The following is a 22,354-nucleotide window of genomic DNA, read 5'->3' as shown; positions in this document are numbered from 1 at the left end:
TAGAAATTGTTCACCTTGATCCTTTTTAAGTTAGAAATAAAGGTTAAGGCCAGGAACAGGGTCAATAAGAATGTTAAGGGATGCCCATCGGGACATGGCATTATTAAAAATACTGCTGTTAGAATATGGTCACAAACGTGAAAAATCATTCCAATTTCCCAGCAAAAAGTTCAGGATGGGTGAACGTATGTATTGTTCCATGAAAAATTCAGTTTGGCACTGACGTCCAAATACTGTATGGATCGGGATAGGAGCAGGTGCCAGTTTTCAAATACGAATGCAAAGGCTGGTTTTTTTGTACTCTGTAGTTGAACGGGGCCTAAAATGTCATGCAATTGAGGTATTTTTTCTCTTTATTTAGTAACAGCAGACGTCGTCACGACAGTGAAGAAGGGGACAGCCACAGAAGGCACAAACACAAAAAATCCAAAAGAAGCAAAGAAGGAAAAGAAGCCAGCGGTGAACCTGCTCCTGAACAGGAAAACACTGAAGCTGCCCCTGTGGAATAGGCTTGTGTGATTTTTTGCCTACTTGCATATATATTAGTGCCAGAAATAGATTACTATAAATCTTGTTATTTTTCTGGATATTAAAATAAATTTGCTCTTAATCTTGTTCTCTTAGTTTGAAATCAAAGGTTACTTTGGTTTTTTGAAAATAAAAGAATGAATTTTTCATGTTAAGATTCCTGGACTGACTTTGTCTTTTAAGAAATAGTGAGAAAACATCATGCAGCTAGGGACTTATGCTCTTACAATATATGTAGGGCTTAAATTCTTTGTATTAAATTGTCTCCTTTTTTTTTTTTTTTTTTTAATAAGCTCGTGGGAAGGTTATTATTTTACTGACTTGAGAAACAGTGTGCATTCACTTTATGATACACCAACATCTGGACCAGTGTGGGTTTAGCATAGCTTTTGGAGTTCACGTTTGAAAAGGTCATCCTTCACTACAGCAACAGGCAGGAATTGCCGACTCTTCAAGAACCTTGTACTAAGGTGAAATGAAAAAAATTAGGGAAACTGGGAAAGGTGCTGATTGTTCTTAGTCTGATGGAACACCGAGTGTGGTGATCATACACTCGGAAATTATGTCTGGTTTGTGTGGCTGCATAAGAGTGAATTAAGCTGGATAATCATCCCCGCTGCTTTTCAGTGGCTTAAGAGAAAGTTCATTTTAGTCTTTGTTCTAGGGCAACAGCTGTCCTTAACATGATAAATATTAACAAACATACCTTCTTCTCATTGCTAGCTTGTAAGGAAAAAATAAGACTTTGGACCATGGGTAATTTGCAGAGAAAGGCAAAGAACTATTTTAAGAAAAATAAAAGACCACCATCACTTTCAGATTTACTCCATTCAGAATGGTATCAAGTGCAATTGGCATGGCAGTCCTGCAAAAATTGTCCTGCCCTGTCAGGGTGCTGCTTAGAAGACTTACTTGATGGTATTAGCAGGGTGCAGTGTACTTCCTTAAAACCAATAGTTCTATATAAAAATCCTAGATTTAACAGTATTAATCAAAACATACCAGGGAAACTAGGTTGTTGGGTTTGGGATGAAAATAATGTCTCTACAAGTACGCAGTTACGGTTATTTTTAATTATTTTAAAATTTAATTCACAGTTTTACAGACTAACAAACAGTACTTGAAAGTCTTGAAGATACCAGCTTCATGCTGACCATGAAAAATACACATAATCAAAGTGCTATTAATGTGTTGGATAAAAACCTTCATCTGATTTTTGCAACTAGAAAAATGGCAATAAATTTTTCCAATAAATTATTCAAGGATAAATAAGTTATTCAAGGATTTCTTTTTGTAAATTAAAATAAAGTGGGTGAGCAGGAGCTGCTGCTCCTTAAATTTCATTATTATTGTAATGCATTTATATATATATATATATATATATATAAAACAAAAACAAACCTTTAAGAACATGAGGAAAGAAAGACTTAAGTCTGTAGCTTAAGTCTCTCTGAAGTGATTCTCTGATAGGTCTCCCTGCTTTGCCTAAATTTGACTTTTCTTGACGTGCAGGTTGACATTTTACAAACCTTTTATTTATAAACACATACTTGACCCCACAAAAAGCAAAGACTCATGTTCCATCTTTTTTCTGTGTTAAATTCCTTGTCGTACTCTCCATGAAGAGTTCTTTTATAAAAAAGTGCCAGGCCAGGACACAATTGTGAGAGTAATTTTTCCTTTCAGTTCTTTGAGCATCCTTGCCAAGCAGGCATGCATCATTCCTGATGTGTTCCTGCCGTTGACAGCAAGGAGGATGTCACCACATCTGAAAAACCAAAGGCAAATGTGAGAGAACAATTAAACAAGGTGACTTCTTATCTTAAATGTTTGCAAATGCCAAAGCATATCCTTAAGCTGGGAGGAAGGGGTAGAAAGGAGGATTACTGTCCTTCTCTGGCTAACTGCTGTTCATGAAGAAGGAAATAAAGCAGGTGAAAATACTTCACTTGGAGTTTTCTTCCATACAGCTTTATAGTTAATTGGATATATTTGAAAGACAACAGGATATAGTTCTTTCAGGTGGGAATGATCTGTGTTCTGAGCAAACCGTGTTTTGAGACTTCTTAATTGATTTAAGTTTGCTCCATAATTCTGTGTTTACTCTCTGAAATTGTATTGGTGTTTTCAGGGAAAGTGGGTGGGTGCTTGGGGTTTTTTTGAGCTGGGGATGTGGCAAAGTTGCTCTGTGCTGGCATGCTTTGTGCTACCCCAGAGATCAAACTGACTGAACTTCATACACATTCATATACTAGTGATTGCTAGACAGATGAAAACATTCTACTATGAAGGCAAATCTGTTAAAGTTCAGGACACTCTATGCCGTATTTCCAGAGCTGTCAGGGTTAGTTCTGTATCAGTGAGTCCTAGATGAAAGACTTAATTAAATGCTACTTTTCATTAGTTATCATTACCTAATTCTGCCATCATTATATGCTGGTGTTCCCCCAACGATGGATTTGATAAAGAATGGTTTGTTCCCAGTATGTTCTTCATAACCTCCTACAATGCTGAAGCCAAGACTTCCAGATGTATTTCTTCGTAATACGATTTCTTTGCAGCTGTACAAATACCTGAAACAAACCAGTATAATTAAATGTCTTATGGTTAACTTTAGATTCTGATGAGTCATTAATGACGAATCTGCCTTTTCGTACACCCATAGAGTGTTTTGAAGATGCAAAATAGCACCAAAGTTTCACTGTATTAGACACTTGTACTTCCCTTCTGTTTCTGTAGTGCTGCTTTCCACAACCAGTTATCCTGAAAGCAAAATTACTTGTTTCATAGGGTAATTGTTTATGCAAATGATCTTGTTGCAGTTGAAAGTGATGGAGAAAAACACTTAACTGAGGCTGGATTTAATTTTTATAAACCGTCATTCCAGAAACTGTATTTCACCTACCTTGTACAGTCCAGGGAATTGTTTTATCTTCTGGATAAGAGCCTGTACGTGGTCAGGTGTTTATTACTGTGGTACATGACAAAGCTAAATGATTTCAAGGTCAATGAAATGAGCCAGAATTACAAAAATCACAGAGATGACACAAAGAGCATCAGATCCTGAGCTTTTCTTGTCAAGTAACTTGGTAAGTCGCAGCATGGAAGACGAGAGAAGCCTATCCATGTCAGTCAGTGCTTTGGAGGACTGAGGCTGCTGTCAAGAAGCTTGCTTGTCCTCACTATAATGATTAACACAGGATTTTATAGTAAGAGACCTAAAATCTGCTTCTCACTCCATTTTTCTTTTGAGTGTATTTTATGATACTGCAAGTAAGGCTGAGTCAAAGCTTAGCTGAAAAGGGAATGGGAGAAAGCAAGACTAGTAAGGTTATTAGACTCTTACACTGCCTATTGCTCGGAGTACATTAATTTCAATTCCAGCTTTGTTGTTTTTTTTTTTTTTTTTAACAAGCAGGAAAAACAATTATTTTAATTAGTTACAGAGCAATAGAAATTATATTTAATACTTAACCCACTCATCATTAGCAATGTACCCAGGAATGACTAGAGAGCCTGAAAATCCTTTGGCTATTCCAAATCTGCAATTATGGGCTGGTCTACAGCAAGCAACTGTTAACAAGCTCTGTTCAGAGACTCTTTAGATTTCTAAGAAGCAGCTGACACTTACCTGTAGAAGGAGAAATAACTTTATCTTAAGGACCAATATTCCTGGCTTTTTAAAAATGTTATTTGTCAAATAATGCTTTTGCTGTGTTTCACAGCAGGATTTTATAGTAAAACTAGATTAGTCCCCCAGGACCTATAAATAGTCACCTGCTGCCAGGATGGTAGGTGTATAATATTTGCGTAAGAATTCACTGGCTGCTTAATGTAAGAAACAGGTGACATTTGCTTCTTTCCTCAGCAGCCAGGCATTACTGCTTTACCGTCTGTGGACACCAATGTGCAAAATCACTTAAACCCTCTCTGTTTGATGGTACTTATCAAGGTCATGACCAAGCGATGCCAGGATTCAGCCGTTAGTGCTATTACCTAGTGTTGATTTTGGGAGGCAGGGGTCTCTGCTGCCTGGTGTTATGCTCACTGCCTTAAGGACGTTGCTGAAATTGCAAGGTGATCAGCTAAATCCTAATGCCTTAGAAAAAAAATAGCTGAGCAGTTAAAGACACGAGAAGAAAACGCAGTGAAGACAAACAAGGCTTACATGCATTCCGTACATACAGTCTGTAAGGTTATACTTACACAGTCTCCATCAGTCCACAAAGCAGAAATACATACTTGCTGTCAAAATGTATTCTAAATTTAAGTAAAATAGACACAGCATACTAGCATTAGGATTGTTCTCTCTGCCAGAGCAGAGGAAACACATGGGAAGAAAGGAGCAGCAGAGGGAAACTACTCTGTCCTGACTCCAGCCTCCTGCACTATCTGTCACCTCACCAAACGGACAGGGTGTAACCTGCTGTGACAAGGCAGTGGAGAGCAGGAATGTGGGAGGAGAGGTGCTAAAGTGAAGCTGAATATGGTAAAAAGGGAGGAAAGGGATTTTCCCAAAGTGTTCACGTTCCCAGTACTCCAACTGGTAATTAAATGTTTTAGGTTAAATTCCCCAAGCCAGGTCTGTTTTGCCCACAAGAGCAATTGGTGAGTGATTTCCCTGTTTTTTACTTTGACCCATGACACTTCTCACTCTCGTTCTCCCTATTTTCCTCTTGTACTGCTGGGGATGTTGAGTGAGGAGTTGCGTGGGTGCCTGGTGCAACCCGGGGCCAACCCATGACACTGGCCATAGCTAGAGATTGACTCTTGACAGAATAGGAGTGGGTAGGTGGTGTTTACATCTTTAAATTGATGGTTCGGTATCTCCGTGCTGTGGGATACAGGGTATAATCGTGGCAGTACACCATCCCTCAGCTATGCATCAGTGCTGTCAGAAATGGGGAAAGGATGCTGGGAGGCAGGCATCTGCAAATCTGAGCTACTTTAAAATGCTGTTCCCGCTTGCTCCAAATAGTTTAGTACCTAAGCGGAGATGCCTGCTCTGCCTGAGCAAAGAGCAGCCCAAAGGGAGTTAGTTCATTTGGCTCTGTTTACAGCTGTGTAGAAAATGAAATAAGTGCTTGCATCATCCAAAGATGCTTAGTGCGTTTGAATAGATTACTTCTCTGTGGTAACAAAAGCCCCAGTCTGTGTGTTTTGACCCTGTTTAACTGCCATAACCCACTAAACTGCAACTGGTCCAAGGACAACTGTCTTCTGCTTTGGAAGAGAGCAGCTCACAGTCTTTGGTCTCTATCTGTAAATGCTCCAGAGGTCAGAAAGCTGAGGACAAGGAGTAATTTATGTGTGAATTTGCCTCAGATTCAAGACTTGAGGATAAACAGTGTCTAGACGCAGAATCCTGTCATAAGAAATAACTACAACTGCATGAGTTACTAATGCAAGAGCAATTTGAAAGTGCCTGTTTTCAAGTAGTTAAATGTACAGTTCCCTGCTGCTCTTCGTGAAGCGTGAGTATCCTCATGCTCTGGGAATCAAAACCCGCCCAACTTCAGCAGTAACAGGTATGAAAAGCACGAGCCCCTCCCCCTGCTCCGTTACAATAGATGACTGGCAGTGGAGCACAGTAATATTTAAGAATTACTCCCATCAGAATCCTACAGCCCAGATGAAGTCAATTTGGGAGAGTTTCTGTCCTAATTCCATGTTTTATGTCCAGTTCTGCCCTTGGTTTGCAGAATGACTTTGGCCATCTCCTGTCTTTCTCATCTCACTTTGCAGATGAAGAAAACCACTCATGTAAAGTACTAATGTTTGTAAATGTTATGACAGGATGATCTATAAAGTATTTTTAAGTGCTAATGGGGGGAAGGAAATGTGAGGAGAGCAAAGAAAGGAGAGCAGGAAAACAAGCAAGAGTAGAAGAAACATCAGGAGGCCAGGGAAACGCTTTTCACCAGCTGCTCCACGTTATTTCTTTTGTGCATGCTTCAAGACAACATTTCCCTCCAAAAATAAAGGAGACCTGTCTTTCTCCACAACAAACAACTAAATTAGCTACCCTGAAATAAGTCTTTGGGCAGGAATACTTCAGGTCCTGCATCACTGTTCCCTCCCGACGCCCAGCTCGCAGCCCCTCTGCTCGCACGTGGTCCAAGTTTTGACAGATGTCAGCTGCACATGTGTGTCTATTTTATAACCGCCACGCATTGGATTGTACTACAGAAAGAACAGAGGAGTTGTTTATGTCCTATCAAGCCATATAAAAGTGACTGAGGCCAATTTTAAGATCTCACAAGAAAAGGGCTGAAATTTAAGTGAGATCTACAAATGTTAAAATTATGCAAGATGGCTTTTCCAAGGCTTTGAGCTTTGGTGCGAGGAGTCGGATAACCTCTGATTCTGCTGCTACTGACTCGCTCCAGAAGAATGGCCTAATTCCCTGACTCTCAATATTTGTGCCTCTTGTCTGTGTCTCTGTAACATGTATGCAGGCTTTGGGAAAGGGGCAAGTGCCGCACTAGTACAGATAATTAGACATTTACAGTACACAGACCTCAAAGATGAGGAGGTACTCTTAATTGTGTAGCTATTATTAACATTACCCTGTTTTCTACTTCATTGGTCACGGACAGAGGTCTGTAGACATCCTCTAGCATTTGGCTCATGTCAGACAGCACATCTTATGAGACCACCCTTCTCAGGACTTTCATCAAAACTGTGGGTTTTTTTGAACATGGGAGGAAAGGCTCTCTTGGTTTCCATCCCACTCTTAGCCACCCTGTCAAGCTGCCTCTGCGCTCCCTGTCTTGCTTGCTGTGAATAGCTAATTGTACTGCACTGCCATGGCTTGTCTACGGCCACATCTTTCCCTTCTCAACAGAATTTAAAGTATCCACCATTCAGCTGCTTCTTTTTTTTTTTTTTCCAATCATGCCTGTTCCTGGCCTAACACCTTTACTGCCTTTTCTATTTGTTCAGTTTTTCTTATGTAGTTGTATCCTATCCTGCCCATCTTCCTAAGTACCTGGCATGATTCTGTGTAATCATGATTTTGACATTTCTTCTTTTCCGTCAGCTGTACCAAATGGTCTTAGGTATCTCGGAGCAGTCCCTCCAGTAAATGGTTTTAATTAAGGTAGGTGAATCTTCACCACCTTGTCCCATAGATGCACATCAGCCACCTTTGCCAAGCTGGACCTGTCAGACATCTATTTGGACAGAGAATAATTTTCTCTAACAGCCTGGAAAATGCTGTGAGCCTGCTGGCAATACCTTGAGATCTAGTGGGACGTGATCCTTGCCAACAGCAAATTGAAAGCCAGATAGGAAAAGGTTAAATGCTCAGCCTGGAGGGAAATGAGTTAATGTGATACAAGTCCTAGCGAGAAAACTCGTTGAAGGACTTCCAGATGTCTGGTGTGGGCCCTGGAGAATCAGTACAAGAGTAGGAGGGTAAGCACACTCATGCTGGGGAAGACTGACGAGTCTGATAATAGCTAATGAGCAAACCCAAACCTGGTCCTCACACTCCTACTCAACCAACAGCTACTAATAAGGACAAAGTACACCTTTGTTACTGTCACATCTGATCAGTGTTGGTCCCTGTTTCAGTCTGATGTTCAGAGCAGCGTACCAGCTCAGCATACCAATCCCCCGACTTTTCTTTGGTGGAGAAGGGCCCCGCTGTGCGTTGTGCGCGGGGTTGCAGCTGGGGATAGAGTTACAATGCAGTTCCTGTCTTCAGCCTTTCTGAGACTGGGGCTGCTTTTTCTTCAGTGCAAAGCAGGGGAAATGGCTTCACACACGCAGCCTTCAGAGCTGGGGAATAGAGTGTGCTTATAGACCACTTTTAAAATGGGGAAAAAAAAAAACAAACCTTTTCTTTCAAAATTTCAAACCCTAGGTGCAAGCCTGCAGTACTGTGGAGCTCTGTCCTTCAGCTCTGTCACTTTGCTGAGGACATGAGGACTTCAGGCAGCTGCGGGTAGGAGAAGATGACCAGGCAGCTCCAGTTTTCTGTACATCACAGCAAAGGTAGGGCTAGGCCAGGCATTGGCGGGGTGCAATTGATTCAGCCCATCTATCAATGGACAGCGATTGAAGGCAAGACTCGGCATTGCAGATTGTAGCATCTATGAGGGCTCTAGCCTGCTTGCTCTTTCTCTTCTGGGAGCACTGCCTTCACGCTGGTGCATAGCTGGTCAAGGGGTGCAGAAGCAGCGAGCAGGAATGAGGACCTCCCTGGGCCTGCCTGTCTGTGGTGAGACTGGGTGAGAAAAATTTACTGTTGCCTGGGGTAGCAAGTTCTGGGCCATCCACAAGTTAAGGGCCATCCATATACTGTTTTTTTTTTTCTTTTTACTGCCTTTCTTTCACAGGAATAAGGACACAGTCCTCCCCACTGGAGGAGGAACCTTTCGTCTGTGGGTGACAGACACACAGCCTGCCTTCTGCTCTTGCAGTGCATCAGCACGCGCTACAGAATCTTTCGCCTCAGATCAAGCCCCAAAACACATCTGGCCCTCACACTTGGTCCTCAGAGCAGACCTTGCTGCAAGGTGAAGGAGCTCAAAATGGCTCAGGTCAGAAGGAAGGAAAGAATCTAACCTGCTCTGTGAGCCAAGGAAATGAAGATGAGTCCCAAAACTGTGCCTGGAGGGAAACCCCACCTGTTCTGCAGACCATCTTTTCATGCCCTCCCTTAAAAGAGAATGAGACACTCTGAACTGCTGCCAAGGTTAGGAGTGTGGGCAAAAGTAACTTGTAGGCTAAATTCTTCATTCCTTGAAACAGAAAATGAATTTCAACTGTGTGATGCTAGCTTTGTGTATTCACAGATTCACAACATGTCCTCATTTAATACTTTACAAAATGTTGCTGAAGCTGCAGGTATAGACCCTGCTCACCAAGTGAGTTTGCGAGAACTTAACGACATGCGATGTGGCTTTTATTATCCTTACTGAAATGACAACACAGCTGCTTCCTGTGTATGACAAATGTACTTCTTTCAGTCGGGGGTGGGGTTAAAAGAGGTGATCCGGCAATACCGGCCAACTGCACGCATTTTGCAACATCTGGGCAAAGTCAAACAATTCAGCTGGATTTGGCTACGGAGAAGGGCTGTGCAGCTCGAGAGCTGCAGGAGGGGAAACTCTGCCTTCTGCAGGGTGGTCGAGCCTAGAGCTAGAGCCTAGAGGGTTCAGCAGCCTCCTGTATCCCTGCAAGCTTTTCCTTTCACTCCTGAAGTACCAGGATCCTGAATGTTTTCAAGACTGGAACAATTCAGGAACCTTTCCTCCCTTGTAAGGGGAGCTGCATGTCTATTTTTCTATGTACACACACCCGTTTACAAAGGGGAGGTATTTAGAGTCAAGTCTGTGACAGAGCCTGGATTTAATTAAGATGTCAGTGCAATGAATCAAGCCAAAAGAAAGAATTGCCAGAAAATATAAATCTTTCCTCCCACTCTCCTTCGGCAAGAGGATGCAATCTGCGGACTTACCGTGGCAGCCCCAGCCACATAACCCAGGAAGGTAACCACTCGCTGCTCTCGGAGGTGGCCTGCGTGGCCTCGGGGGATGGCAGCTGGCCCCGCTCCTCCTGGGCTTCACATGCTCTCATTTCCAGGGCTTTGAGCACCACCGAGGAGTTGGTGTTTTTCAGCAGGGCAACGGCCTCACTCCGGCTGACCCCCGTCAGGTCGATCCCGTTCACGTTCAGAAGGATGTCACCTGAGACAGATAAAATGGACATTAAAAAACCCTGCAAGTGTTTCCAGGATCCCCTCCCCACCCCTCAGACAAGCAAGTCAAAGCCAGGGCCAAGAACTTGCTGCCTGATGAGGCTGTTTGTTAATCCTATCGTTTAAACTGGATGTGAAGCATATGCTAGGAAACGTGCCACACGCATGAAGGAAGGGGCTAGATCCCCGTAGGCAAGAGCATGGCTGGGCTGAATGGAGAATTTGGTCCTGGTTTCTTGTCACTTCACATCCTGCATCTGTGGCCAAATGGCAAAGCTGGGGTCCTGTTGTACCAAGCGGCTTTGGTACAGGCACCTCATGCTAGCCCAGGTCTCCAAAGCCCACTTCCAGCTAACAACTTTTGTACTCAACCTCAGCTCGAAACCTGAAAGCTCGAAGGTGATTTTCTCCCAGCACTCCCTCAGCTGAGGACTGCCGCTCCAGCTGGCTCTTTGGAAAGCTTGCTTTGCAGAATAACATATTATTATTTTAATGTTAATGCCTGGTTGAATGGCCGCAAGCCAAAATGTCTTTCTGTATGCCTTATTTATAATGTAGGCACAGCAGCTTCAGAGAAAAATGCAAAGACGACCTCAATTACTACAGGGAGACCAATAAAGACATAATTAATGTCATGCAAGTGGCCACGGTGCCAAGTGCTCCGCTGCCCTCTGCGGCGCGCTCCAACGCCAGGGCTTCCCTCGGTGCCCTCTGCGCTTGCCTGCGTGCAGGCAGGGGCTGCATTCACTGGCAGGCCAGGCAGCGCGACGTGAACATTAACCATTAACCTCTTCTTGTGGTCTGCCCTGATGAGGCAGACAGCAGCCTAAGGGCCGCTCTAAACAGTGGGGGCTTATGGCGCTGTTACAACATCACGTATTCAGTTGCTTCTAATTTTATCAGATTAACTGGGCTGAATTTTCCATGCTGGGTGTCTGCCTCATGATGAATATTTTTTTGGAAAATGTATCCCCCGAGAGGCAGTCATTTCCCAGCAGGAGAAAAGGGGAAACCTGCTAGTTTGCTCCTGTTGTCGTGTTCTTACACGGGTTTTGATGAGCAGCCATAGCTCCCGCAAACAAAAGGTTCTCATGCGTGCCAGTGCTGGGTGCTGCAACCCAGGCTCGTGGGGCTTCCCTTGCACTCAGGATTTCACTCCAGCTTCTGGGCAGTGACGAGGCTAAAGCTGAGCGTAGAGGATGAAGGGCAAGGGAATGGGGAGCTGTGTGGTTGCTGGATGCAGGGTACCAATGCACTTGGCTCTTGGAGATGCAACGTCCTGAAAACTGAGTTTCACCATCCCTCTACTGCCTACCTGTTCTCACAAAACCCACTGATAAAATGTGCTCCTCATTTTACTCTAAAGGCTTGTTCATGCAGAGGGGAGGAGCATTAATTTTATCACTCTGTTACATCAAGAACCAAATGGAGTTACGAAGCCAATGTTTCCAGACATGATATTGAGCCACAAGGCACTAACATTGCTTCATATATGATGGGAATTCTGCTTCTTTATATTTCTTTCAAAGCCCTGAATAATATGACAAACAAGCACAAAACTTTGCATTAAAAAACCCATGAAGGTTGCACAACGGAGATTTCAGTAGTTCGGAGATGGTGGTGCAAGCTCATTTTCCTGTGAAAAACTTCCCCCCCCCCCCCCCGCCGTCCAGAATAAGGCTACATCCCACTTCACAGAGATGGTTACTGCTGCCTATTATACCTTTTCTGGTAGCTGACTTGAGACCCTCTAGTCTCATACATCCCAAAATCTATGGGATGGCTGAAGATGTCAGGGTGTGATGCTCATTCACTATCCCTCTGTTTTTCAAAGGAAGTCTTTGAATTAAAGCAGGCTTTCAAAATCCTCTCTTTTTACCTGTTTTTATCCTGCTATCTCTGCTGATAACTCCTCCAGGTTCGACACTTATCACATAGATAGGCAAATCCCATTCCCGGTTAGATGCTCCGCCTGCTACAGTCATTCCCAGCGATTCTGTGTGATCTTTCCGGACAGCCACCACCTTCTCGTGACAGGTGACAGCGTGAAGGGTGCTCTGTGATGGAGAAAACAGCAACAACAAACACAGTGGGCACGGAGACCTCCCTGACAGCTTAGGCATTCTCTGCTGAAACGAATATTTGTCGAGGGAATACCGAAGCAGTTCACAGCCGCCTGCCACGCCTGGCCAGATGGCAGGCATGACTCTCTCCAGGGCTTAGGCATCTGTGGAGTCAGAGCTACAGCCAAGATAATCTGTGCTTTAATAGTTAAAGTCAGGCACTGCTCCCACCAAAATCAGAAGTGTTTTACTGTTGAGACTAATAGAAGCAAGTCTTTGAAATGCAAATAAGGAATCTGATTTTTTTTTTTTTAAATGTTCTTGATATTAATATCACTAGGGATCTTCAAATCTTCGCCTATCAGGTCAGTTTTTATCCTGCTGCTTGCAGTCTGAACATCTTCAGTATGGATAATGAGAAGTGGTCCACCTGGGTTAAAGGAATAAAAGTCTTGGGGACAGATAAGAAGATGAACACTAATTTGCTCTTCTGGGTTTCTGTGTAAGTTACTGATGAGAACACAACCGAAGAATATGTGTTTCTGTTCAGGAAAAGAGAAGGACATTTACAGAGTGAAGAGCCAGCAGCTTCCAGGGTGCTCTTCCTTGCACTTGTGCTTAAAAGGTCACTTTGGGTCTGCCAGCTCTACTGTTTGAGGACAGTTTCCCCTTATTCCTTTCCCTGAACAGGAAAAGTTACATACACACCACTGGTCATGCAATAACCAGCGTATGAGCAAGGATGAAAAAAACTCATAGGCAGCCTTGGGACAGAGAGGCAACACAAGCTCCAACAAAACCTGTGAACCGAATGTCCATCCATCTCTTACAGAAGAGTTTGAGAGACAAGGATGCTTCTCCAGAAAGTCTGGACTTAAATGTTAATTGCTTTGATTTCCTTAAGTATTTCATAAGCTGGGCTCCTGGCATCAACTCCTGAAGATCTCAGCCCCTCTTGCAGGAACAGCACCATCCATTCCAGGCTCATATGTAGACATAATAGCACACTGCTAAATAAATTTCAAATATATATTTAAAAACCCCCAACCTTCTCATTCACAAGTGTGACCTCACATTTATAATATGCAAAAATAATCTAGAAATCTAATTTAAAACCACATTAATTTCTTCCAAGAAATCTGAGATCCAGATTCCATCTCAACTCCTGGGCCAGCAGCACAGAAGGTGAGGCAGGCACGTCCACAGCAGCTCCCACAGTGACAACAATGGATGAAGGAGGTTTTTATGGGAGTAGGAAGGAAAGAAGGGACAACCTTGGTGGGAATGATGTAGTGTGGGGACAGGTAGGCGGAGGGCTTGCCTGTGTATAGCACTGAAACAGTTTCAGTTTCGGGATCTTTATTTTTTTGCTGCTGGTTTTTGTTTTGTTTTACAGGGCAGGGCAGGCTATATTTTGGTTTGTGGTTTTTTCAAAGGTGTGTTTGGTGGAACTAACGCCACACCAGGATTTCTGTGACGCAACATTGACAACAAACCCCAGAACCTTCTAGCAGCTTAGCAAAGGATCTCTAGATGCTTGAGCAGAAGCACCATGGCTGCCACAAAGCTCAAGGAACAAAAAAAAAAGGCAAAGAGATCAGTGGAAAAGGTCTTCTCTTAGTCACTGGGCCAAAAAACATACTGATAGAGTTGTTTGGACATATCACATCTGACCCAAACAGAACACAGGCACTGTGTCAGAGTAATTTGGCTTATGGCTTGCAAATTAACCTAAAAATTTCTGAAGGTTTTACAACATTCCTTTTTAAAAAACAGAAATGTTCCAGTCCAGATAATTTTAACCCTTCACCTTTGTCTTTAAGGTGTAAATATTTTAAACATAGTAGTTCTGACTTTGTGCAAACTAAACTTAATGTTTCATCCATGTTTGTAAAAAATGTCCTTTTTCTCTTGGAAAGAAATGGCTTTCCATCAGGAAAAGGCCACTTGCTGAAGCATGTGGGATAGGGGCACTAGTAATTTTCACAAGTATGCAGGCTGAAAATGTGTAGCAAAACATGAAATTGGAATTAGGCTGGCAGCTCTGAGTGTTCAGAGCAATCCTGTTACTTATGCAGTATCAATCGTGTCTCAGACACCAAAACCATTAGCTGATAAAACAGCTAATACTCTGGTTTTGAGGAATCAGCGAGGAGACAAGCAGATTTCAAAGCAGTGCTTGGTAACAAATTGTCCTGTTACATTTCAATGAAGAATCATAAAAGTGCTGGTACTTGTATGCTCAGTCATGTAGGACCAGTCTTCCTTTGAAGCTGCTCTTCCACATGCCATTTTTCACAGGGTTGCAGATAGAAAGGAATTGAGGCCTTGGCTGAGGCAGTGATGAAAGGAAAGCAAAGCCTTTCTTAGTAAACACACGTAGAGATTTCTTGGAGGTACAGCTGATAATGAGTAAACCAGTTAAAAGGCAATGTTTATCAGTGACTGCATTTCAATGCATTCTCTTCTAAACAATTGTCCTGCTCCGTCATTTTGAAGCGACCTCGGAGGTCAGGAGAAGAAAAACATAACACTTCATCTCCTCCGCTTTTTAATTTTTTCTTTTCCATATTTTTACAGCAAAATAAATATTTACAGCAGATTAGCACAACATCAAAGCCACAACACGTGTCTTGCAGGCAGAGGAGGTGGTGGTGTCTGTTTGGAACATGCGCTTCACCTGAAGGCTAACCTGCTCGTACGGTCAGAGAACGTTGCCTGCTCGAGCAACAGTGCAACAGATTTGTTTTATGTATGAGACAATTTGCTAGAAAGGAGTAAGGAAACAGTTCCAATTAAAAACAAGCGCTATTTAATTAATGGCAAAGCTCCCACTGACTTCAAAGAAATTTCATCTGGCCCATTTATGTGTTACAGCGCAGCTTAACAACCTCGGCTGCACAAGAAAGTGTTTCTGACATCTTCTCTCTTCTGAATCCAGGCAACAGCCGGAACAGTTTGGGCTGTGCCTGCCCTGTCTCCATTCACAGGAAAACTGCTCCGTGAGAGCCTGCACAGGACCAGTCTCCAGTACACCATACACCCGGCATCACGGCCGCTGGAGAAGGACGTGGTCACTACAGACCATCCTTCTCTTTCTCCAGCGCCTTGTTGGCTGCGTGGCTGATTGCCATTGGCATTGGCTCACCAGAGAGCCGCCTCCTCGCGCTTTCCAGATGGAAGTGGGCTGTCATGAGGGCAACGGCTTGGCCAAAAGCTGTTCCTGAGCCGTTGTACGAGCAAGGCGGCTGCAGGAAGCTAGAGTTTGTTCTTGGCACTGAATGCAGCCAAGGCTCGAGAGCAGATTTCAGCCCACGTTTACATACATGCTCTACAGTGAGAGCTGCTTCCCTCAAAGAAAGCTCAGGGGGAAAAAACACCTTAAAAGGAATCAGAATTCAAGTTGGTGTGCAATCTCTCTATCAATCACACATAATAAAGCAACTCCACTGATGGCAGCAGGTAGCAGACTCATCAAGCAACGCACACATAGGAAACTCCCTTGACGGTAGAGTGCGGCCAACAAGCATTGCCTTGGTTTTGAGCAGAAGCATGTGTTAGGACGCTGAGCAGGCCCTAGGCTTGCAAGCATTCCTCCTGCACTAATGTCTATTTAAAAACAACATTTTAAGTCTGCCAAAGCTTAGAATTTAAAGATCTTGAATTGCAAATTATGTTCAGCTAAACCTTCAGCAAAAAAAGCAAGAGAAATTCAAACTGACACACTCATACCCTATAAAAGGGCAAATAACTCTCCAGTAATTATTGTATCAGACCAAAAGCTTACCGTGCCTGAAGCCCATCATGTCAACCGGCTGTACTCATCTACTGATCTATTGCCAGAGAATTTTCTCTGATACAAGCCCTCCACTGCACACCCACAAAGTTAAAGGAAGCTAGGAACAGCTCAGAATTTACTTTTTTTTTTTGACTGTGATCTTCCCTGGAAACTGCCCAACTGGTGGCACTGGGCAAAAGCTCACAGCAGCATGTCTACTGATGTGCTTATATAGCACCTGTCTGTTGTGGCAAACTGGAAACCCTGCTAAAAGCCACAGTCTATCCAGCAAGAGGTAATTCATTAATCTCCAAAGGACAGTTGCAAAGTCCACATTGGTCCTTCAGTTTCACAGCTGCCCAAAACAATGCGGGATTTACGAAGAACTTCCATTTAACACCTCTCGGTAGAGGAAGAGCAAATGGGGATCTAAAGCACTGTATGGAAGACAAGTCATGTTCCCAAACAATCCCATGTGTTATCGATTAATCAGACCAACATGAAGAAGCTAGCAGGTGCTCAGAGCATCACTAGAAATTGTACAGCAGCAACATCAGCTAACTGCTGTCCTACACTTATCTCCCTAAGGAAATCATTACTTCATTAGTAAGCAATGCCTTGCAGATGCATGATGAGCTGGGCACTATTTGCTGCTGGGTAGTAGCTATCAAGCACTGCCTCTGCTCTCTGGTTTAACTCCTGCTGAGCCAGTCTCACCTACCAAGGGCTGTGATTGAGACTTCATGGAAAAAGAAAAATAAAAATAGATAAATAAATACTAGTATATTTTTTTACACATAAAACCACTGAATGAATATAGGTGGGTTTTTAAAAAAAAAAACAAAACTGCAAAGAATAAGTATCTTTCAGCATTTGTAAGATGCAGAGATAGGCTCGTTTCCTGCCTGACAGCTGTGTAGCTGATCTGACAGCTGGTTCAATCCAAAGGTCCCTTTAAGGGTACATCTGGCTGCCCATCAGGCAGGATGGATTTAAACCAACCCTGCCCATCCACCTCCCTGATGCACCCCTGGCACTAGTGGCCAGGGGACCAGCTCACAAGGGTTTGCATAAGTGATGACACTCAGGGCGATTAATGTAAATTAACCAGCCACGTGACTTTAAATTTAGTGAAATAAACTCAACTGCTACAAGGACATACCCTGTTCTGTTTATACTGCAAAGAACAACATTGAGTAAACTCGGAAAAGGTATTTTCAAAACTCTTGCTGAGTTGGTTTCTGCTTTAAAACCTTGTATATTTGACCATGAGAGTCTCTGCCTTATGCAGAGGGCAGACTGCAAGTCTGAATGCACTAAACACGCAACGTAACCAGGTACGGAGGAGCCGTGGAGGGACAGTTTGGTAACCAGAGCTGTATCTGGAGGAGATGGTTGCTCTGTGTCATGCGGCCCCGGGTCAGGTCTGGCCATGCTGCGCGTTGCTGGCTCTCGCAGCCCTTGTCCTGCTCAAGTGCTGGGTGCTGCCAGAGCAGAACACAATTTTTGGTCCAAAGCCCTGCAGAAAGGCAACATGCTCACAGCGGCTGTGGAGAACGCAGCTGCACTCTGCCACCGAACTGCCAGCCAGGTCAGAGCGCAGGTACCTTAAGAAATGAGTAACAGACTAATAATTACCGTAATTTTCAAGCAGCTTACGGGAATCTCTCAGGCCACTGTATGAAAGCTTTCTGCCTGGAGACTTAGCTCCAGATGGAGAAACTTCAGATAAGCCTCTTATTTTTGTTGGAGCACGCTGCCCTTTGCTGGCTCGCACCACCGGCCAGCTCCATGCCCATGGCCAGGATGCTGCGTGCATGTCAGCCCTCTGCCCCACCACTGCCCTTCGCCTTCTCTTTCCCTCCCCATCCCAGATGGAGTCAGGACAGAAGCGGCATATAACAAGGAGCACAGCTTTTATGTTTCCATTGCAAAATATGACATGCTTCTGGTGTCAGAAACCAGAGATAACATCCCAAGACACTAAAACACCAGCTGCCCTCCCTGTCCCCTGTCCCATGGATGGCAGAGAAACCACACAAGCACTCATGCCCTCACCTTGCTGGGGTTGCTTCTCTCGGCGGGACAGAGTTGGGTGCTGCCATCGCTGTAACTCCAGCCCGTCTCCTGCAAGATGTCAGGGGTCTGCTGCCTGGTCTGCCGCGACACAATGAAGTGAACCTGCTTCTCGCTGGCCTGTGGGAGGAGGTACAGTGTGAATCCCACCGCCTTGCTGCAATAAAACCCTGCGCTTCAGCCCCAGAGGATTCACAAAATGCAGGTCCTGTTAAAGCATGGTTTGGATTTCCCACTAACGTGGTCACAAGGACATAAAGCAGTAGCATCGGTTCAGGTCAATAAAATCCATCAAAAATTACTGATGCTACTTAATATTTCTCCTAAAAATTGGTCTTAATTCTGAAAAAAAAAAAAGGTCTTATCTGCCCCAGATTTGGCTGGAAGCAGCATTCCCACCACAGTGAGTGCTGATCAGCTGTGGCACACACCTGCATACACCACCACAGAGCAGCAATGTGCCAGCCACCGAAGAGAGACCGACAACCAGAGCTGCTGCTGCCAGAGGGGAACTCTGAAAAAAGAGGCAATTAACCCTGTAACGAGGGATGTGCTCAAACCTTGGCTGCTGAAAGTGGGGAATAAACAATGTAACTGAGTCCACCTGCATGCAACAAGCATGACAAATGTAAGGCAGCTTAAGGAAAGCAATGTGCAACTGTTTTTGAGAAGTAAATCCTGCTGTAAAATCCTGCACGTAGAAAGAGAGAGGCAGGCAGAGAGGGAGAGAAGGAGCAGGCAAAAGAAGTGCACAGAGTAATGGAGTTTAGGAGGAGAAACTAGACTCACACTCTAGGAACAGGAACTGCAAAAACAATTAACCCAAAATAAACTCAAAACGCCCCTGGGCCTTTTTGCACAGCGCTGTGGTAATACTTATGTGCCTGAGAGATGCTGCAAAGCTTGCACGGAGTTATGTTTGCTCATTGCTTTTAAGGTATTCTGCGTGTGCCTGATATTTGTGTTAGTAATTCTGTGTACATGTGAAATTTTTCTGTCTTACTGAATCAGCACTTTTTTCCCTAGAAGCAGGCGGCTCCATTCTCCCTTCAGTGAGGTTCAAGACAACAGTGGTGATGAGGGTTAGCTAGGTAAATCATAGATGTCTGCCATAAAGGCAAACCAATAAACTGAACTGAAGTGTAGAAATAGCCTCAATGCTGTAGGAGCATACTCAGGAGATAAAAAAATTAATCCTTTAATCTCCTTCTCTCCAGGCTGAAGACCCTGATACGGTGGCAGGCAGGAGGGGCTCTTAAGGGCCAGACTCCAGAGAGACTTCTGCCTGCTTGCTCACAAGTTTTTACGGAGGAACTGCTCAGTATCTGACGTAGAGCCCCCCGTAAGCACGTCTGGAGGTCTGATCCCCATGGGGCTGCAGTAGCGATGCTTGTCGGTACTGCAGCCCCAGGGGCATCAGACCTCCAGGCTCGCTTGCTGGCACACTGACGTCCCCTGCTCACTGTGGAGAAGCCCCAAGGAAAGCCAGCATTGAACAAGCAGCTGGAAACCAAACACAGATCCAGTTGCACTATTGAAATCAAATCTCCCGCAAACAATCAACAGAAGCCAGAGGAGGCCCCTGGGATTTTTGTTTTTACAGTTTGGTTTGTCTTTTCTGGAACTGGATTCAACAGCAGGAGCTGAGAGTTAAAAAGTGCTTTTGAAAAATGTCGCTATAGTTTAAAAAAAAGCAACCTAGCTCTCCTAAACCTCCAACTTCAAGCCTAAAATCTGCATGTTCAGGCTGTGCTACTTCCAAGGAGGAGATATCTCAGTGAAAAACGTGCACTTCTTTGTTACTTTCTCAGTATCTTGGGGGATGCTAGTTTTTTCACCAGCAACTCAAATCTCCACAGCTTCATAATACATTGTTTGGTACATACACACAGATTTCAAAACAACTTTCTAGGTATTTTTACCGGGTCTGTTTTTATGGAATATTAGTTCCTGGACTCTGGACTTAACTGCTACCCAAAAGCAGAATGTTGTATCTTGGGAGAAAGGAAACCACCCTGGTCGCTCGTTTGTAATATGACGGAGATGGAACTGAACAATACAAGACTAAACCTCCTAAGGGCATACGGCCCCACGAAAATCCAGTTTTCTCTAAAACAAACAACTTCAACTTATGCAACTTCTGTTTAAAACTCATCTCCTGCCACATGGTTAGTCTCAAAATTGGTTATTTAGAGGAAGGTTGTAAATGTGATTAATTCTCATAGAATGACTAGCAAAAGTTCAACAATAGTCTCTATTGCAATGTCACATTTGTCTCCAGGTCAGTCAAGTTGAGTCATTTCTCAGAAGTCCAGAGTGTTTTAAAAAGTTATCCAAACAACAAGATCAGCTTTTGTATTTATGTACTTCTACATAAAAAACTATTAATGTTTCTACTGATCAGAATATTAACTACTGCTTCATTCTGATCCCTCCCTCTTACCACTTGTTTTTCCCACAATTCCTTCTCTGTTTTTTATGCTGAAGCAAGAATTAAAGAAATGAAGTTAGCTTTGAGCCTGAATGCAAGTAATAGCTGCAACAATCTACTAGAATTAAAATTTGTGTTGCAGTGAAAGCAGATCAAGCAGGGAGGCAGAGATACGGGGGCAACTTCTGAGCATCTGGTAGGCAACTGCATCCTAAAAAAAAGGCAGCAGTGCTGTTCTCGGCAGAAGCTGCCCCATCTCTTGCAGGGACACTTTCTGCCGGTGGCAGTTGTTGTGACAGAGAGGGGCTCATGCGCCCATCACAGCTGCTCCGAACTGGAGCAGGGGAAAGAGGGGGAGAGGAGGGTGAACATCTGGGTCAGTAAAGTCTAGCTCAACCCGTGCAGCTCGGCTTGATGGGCTCACACGAGCACCCACTGATCTGTTACCTTGTTCCTTTTCTTGTCACTCCCATGGAAGACAGATGTGGAATGTCACGTTATTCAGATTAAAAGTGCCACATCTGACACAAGGCCATGACTAAAGATGACACGACAAATGGGAAGCAGCAAACTCCTAAGTGTTACGATGTGTGCATGTTCCTAATTAGCACTTGCGCGTTTTCTTCATTTCAGTTCTTGTGACTGAGCTTATAAACAGCCAGACACCTAATCTACTGATTAACAACTGCTTCACATACGCTAACGTATAATTGCTAAAGGCCTGAAGAATTAGATTCATCTCAATTATTAATTATTTAGAAGTCGAAATCAACGAGATTCCACAGAAATCTGATGTTCTCCCAGCTGTGCTTTGCCTAGCAAGCCACCACCACCTTTTAATGAATGTTAGTTCTGTTTTTAAAGAACATATCTGGCGTATCTGAAGCTTCCACTACCATTAATTTGAAGACCTCAGTGCTACTGTGAGCGACACACGCTGAGGTCTCAACGGGCAGGGTACTGCTGAGAAATCAGAGGACACAGTAAAACATCCCTTCGTGTAAGAAGCAAATGCAAAACATTTGTGGCTTTAGTATAACGGTTTTTCTCTGGCATAATATGGAAACAGGAAAGGCAAATGATAATTGATGAAAAAAACATTACAAAAAGACACAGGTTCTGGGAATGTTGCATTAGACAAATGTGATTCATTGAGCTCACATCAATGCAATGTAATCCTGGCTGTTTGGAAACCTGAGTCTCCCCTTTGATGGGCATGTTGTTTAAATTCCCAGGCACTGGTGTGCATTTCAAGCATTATTATAAATAACATCCACTCTTTGGAACTCAATAAGAGCTTTAGTTGCGTTTTTAAACACTTGTGTGTGAATGGTTTCATTAGTCAGTTTTTCCATTTCATCTTTAGGCTACATGTGTTTTTTGCTTATGAAGCACTCTTGCCTTGTTTTTTAGCCATAAAGAACTGTTCCAAGAATACCAATTTTTTAGAAAGGTTTTCATTCCAGACTTGTTCCCTTTGGAAAATTTAAATCTCCCCTCTCCGCCGCCTTCTGCTCCCAGTTAGTGAGCTACATAAAGTAATCCAGAAAATGCTGGACCAGAATTTCAACAATTGGCATTATGCAAGGAGACACTGTTTTCTTTACCTATGTTATAAACTTCTCAATAAAACTTGGCTACAGCCAACTGTGAACCGATGCTAAAGGAGAAATCTGTTCCACAAAATGCATGGATTTGAATGCTTCTTTCAGTCAGACCCATGTCGCCCTGATTATATCTGTTGGGAAGGGGAAGCAGCCAGCCTGATT

General features: G+C 43.6%; 2 protein-coding genes across 5 annotated transcripts in view; one reads left to right on the top strand and one right to left on the bottom strand.

The window, feature by feature from the left end:
• FIP1L1 (factor interacting with PAPOLA and CPSF1) overlaps positions 1–683 on the top strand; it is a 42,288-nt gene extending 41,605 nt beyond the window's left edge. For all 4 annotated transcript variants that reach the window (XM_086747791.1, XM_086747794.1, XM_086747792.1 and 1 more), the window contains one exon: positions 362–683. In XM_086747791.1, the coding sequence (XP_086603917.1) occupies positions 362–509 (148 nt within the window). In that variant the 3' untranslated portion in view covers positions 510–683. The remainder of the gene's footprint in view (positions 1–361) is intronic.
• An 896-nt stretch (positions 684–1,579) lies between these two features.
• The window catches only part of LNX1 (ligand of numb-protein X 1), a 65,363-nt gene continuing 44,588 nt past the window's right edge, over positions 1,580–22,354 (bottom strand). Inside the window, exons 6-10 of the mRNA XM_086747789.1 lie at positions 18,137–18,274; positions 12,117–12,294; positions 9,998–10,226; positions 2,943–3,101; positions 1,580–2,296 (exon numbers count right to left, since the gene is read on the bottom strand). Coding sequence (XP_086603915.1) covers positions 2,161–2,296; positions 2,943–3,101; positions 9,998–10,226; positions 12,117–12,294; positions 18,137–18,274 — 840 coding nt within the window. The 3' untranslated portion in view covers positions 1,580–2,160. The remainder of the gene's footprint in view (positions 2,297–2,942; positions 3,102–9,997; positions 10,227–12,116; positions 12,295–18,136; positions 18,275–22,354) is intronic.

The sequence above is a fragment of the Chlamydotis macqueenii genome, chromosome 4 (assembly GCF_036417535.1).
Source record: "Chlamydotis macqueenii isolate bChlMac1 chromosome 4, bChlMac1.mat, whole genome shotgun sequence".
Classification (NCBI taxonomy): domain Eukaryota; kingdom Metazoa; phylum Chordata; class Aves; order Otidiformes; family Otididae; genus Chlamydotis; species Chlamydotis macqueenii.
Note: the sequence above shows the minus strand (reverse complement) of the source record. Positions and strands in the feature narration are given on the sequence as shown.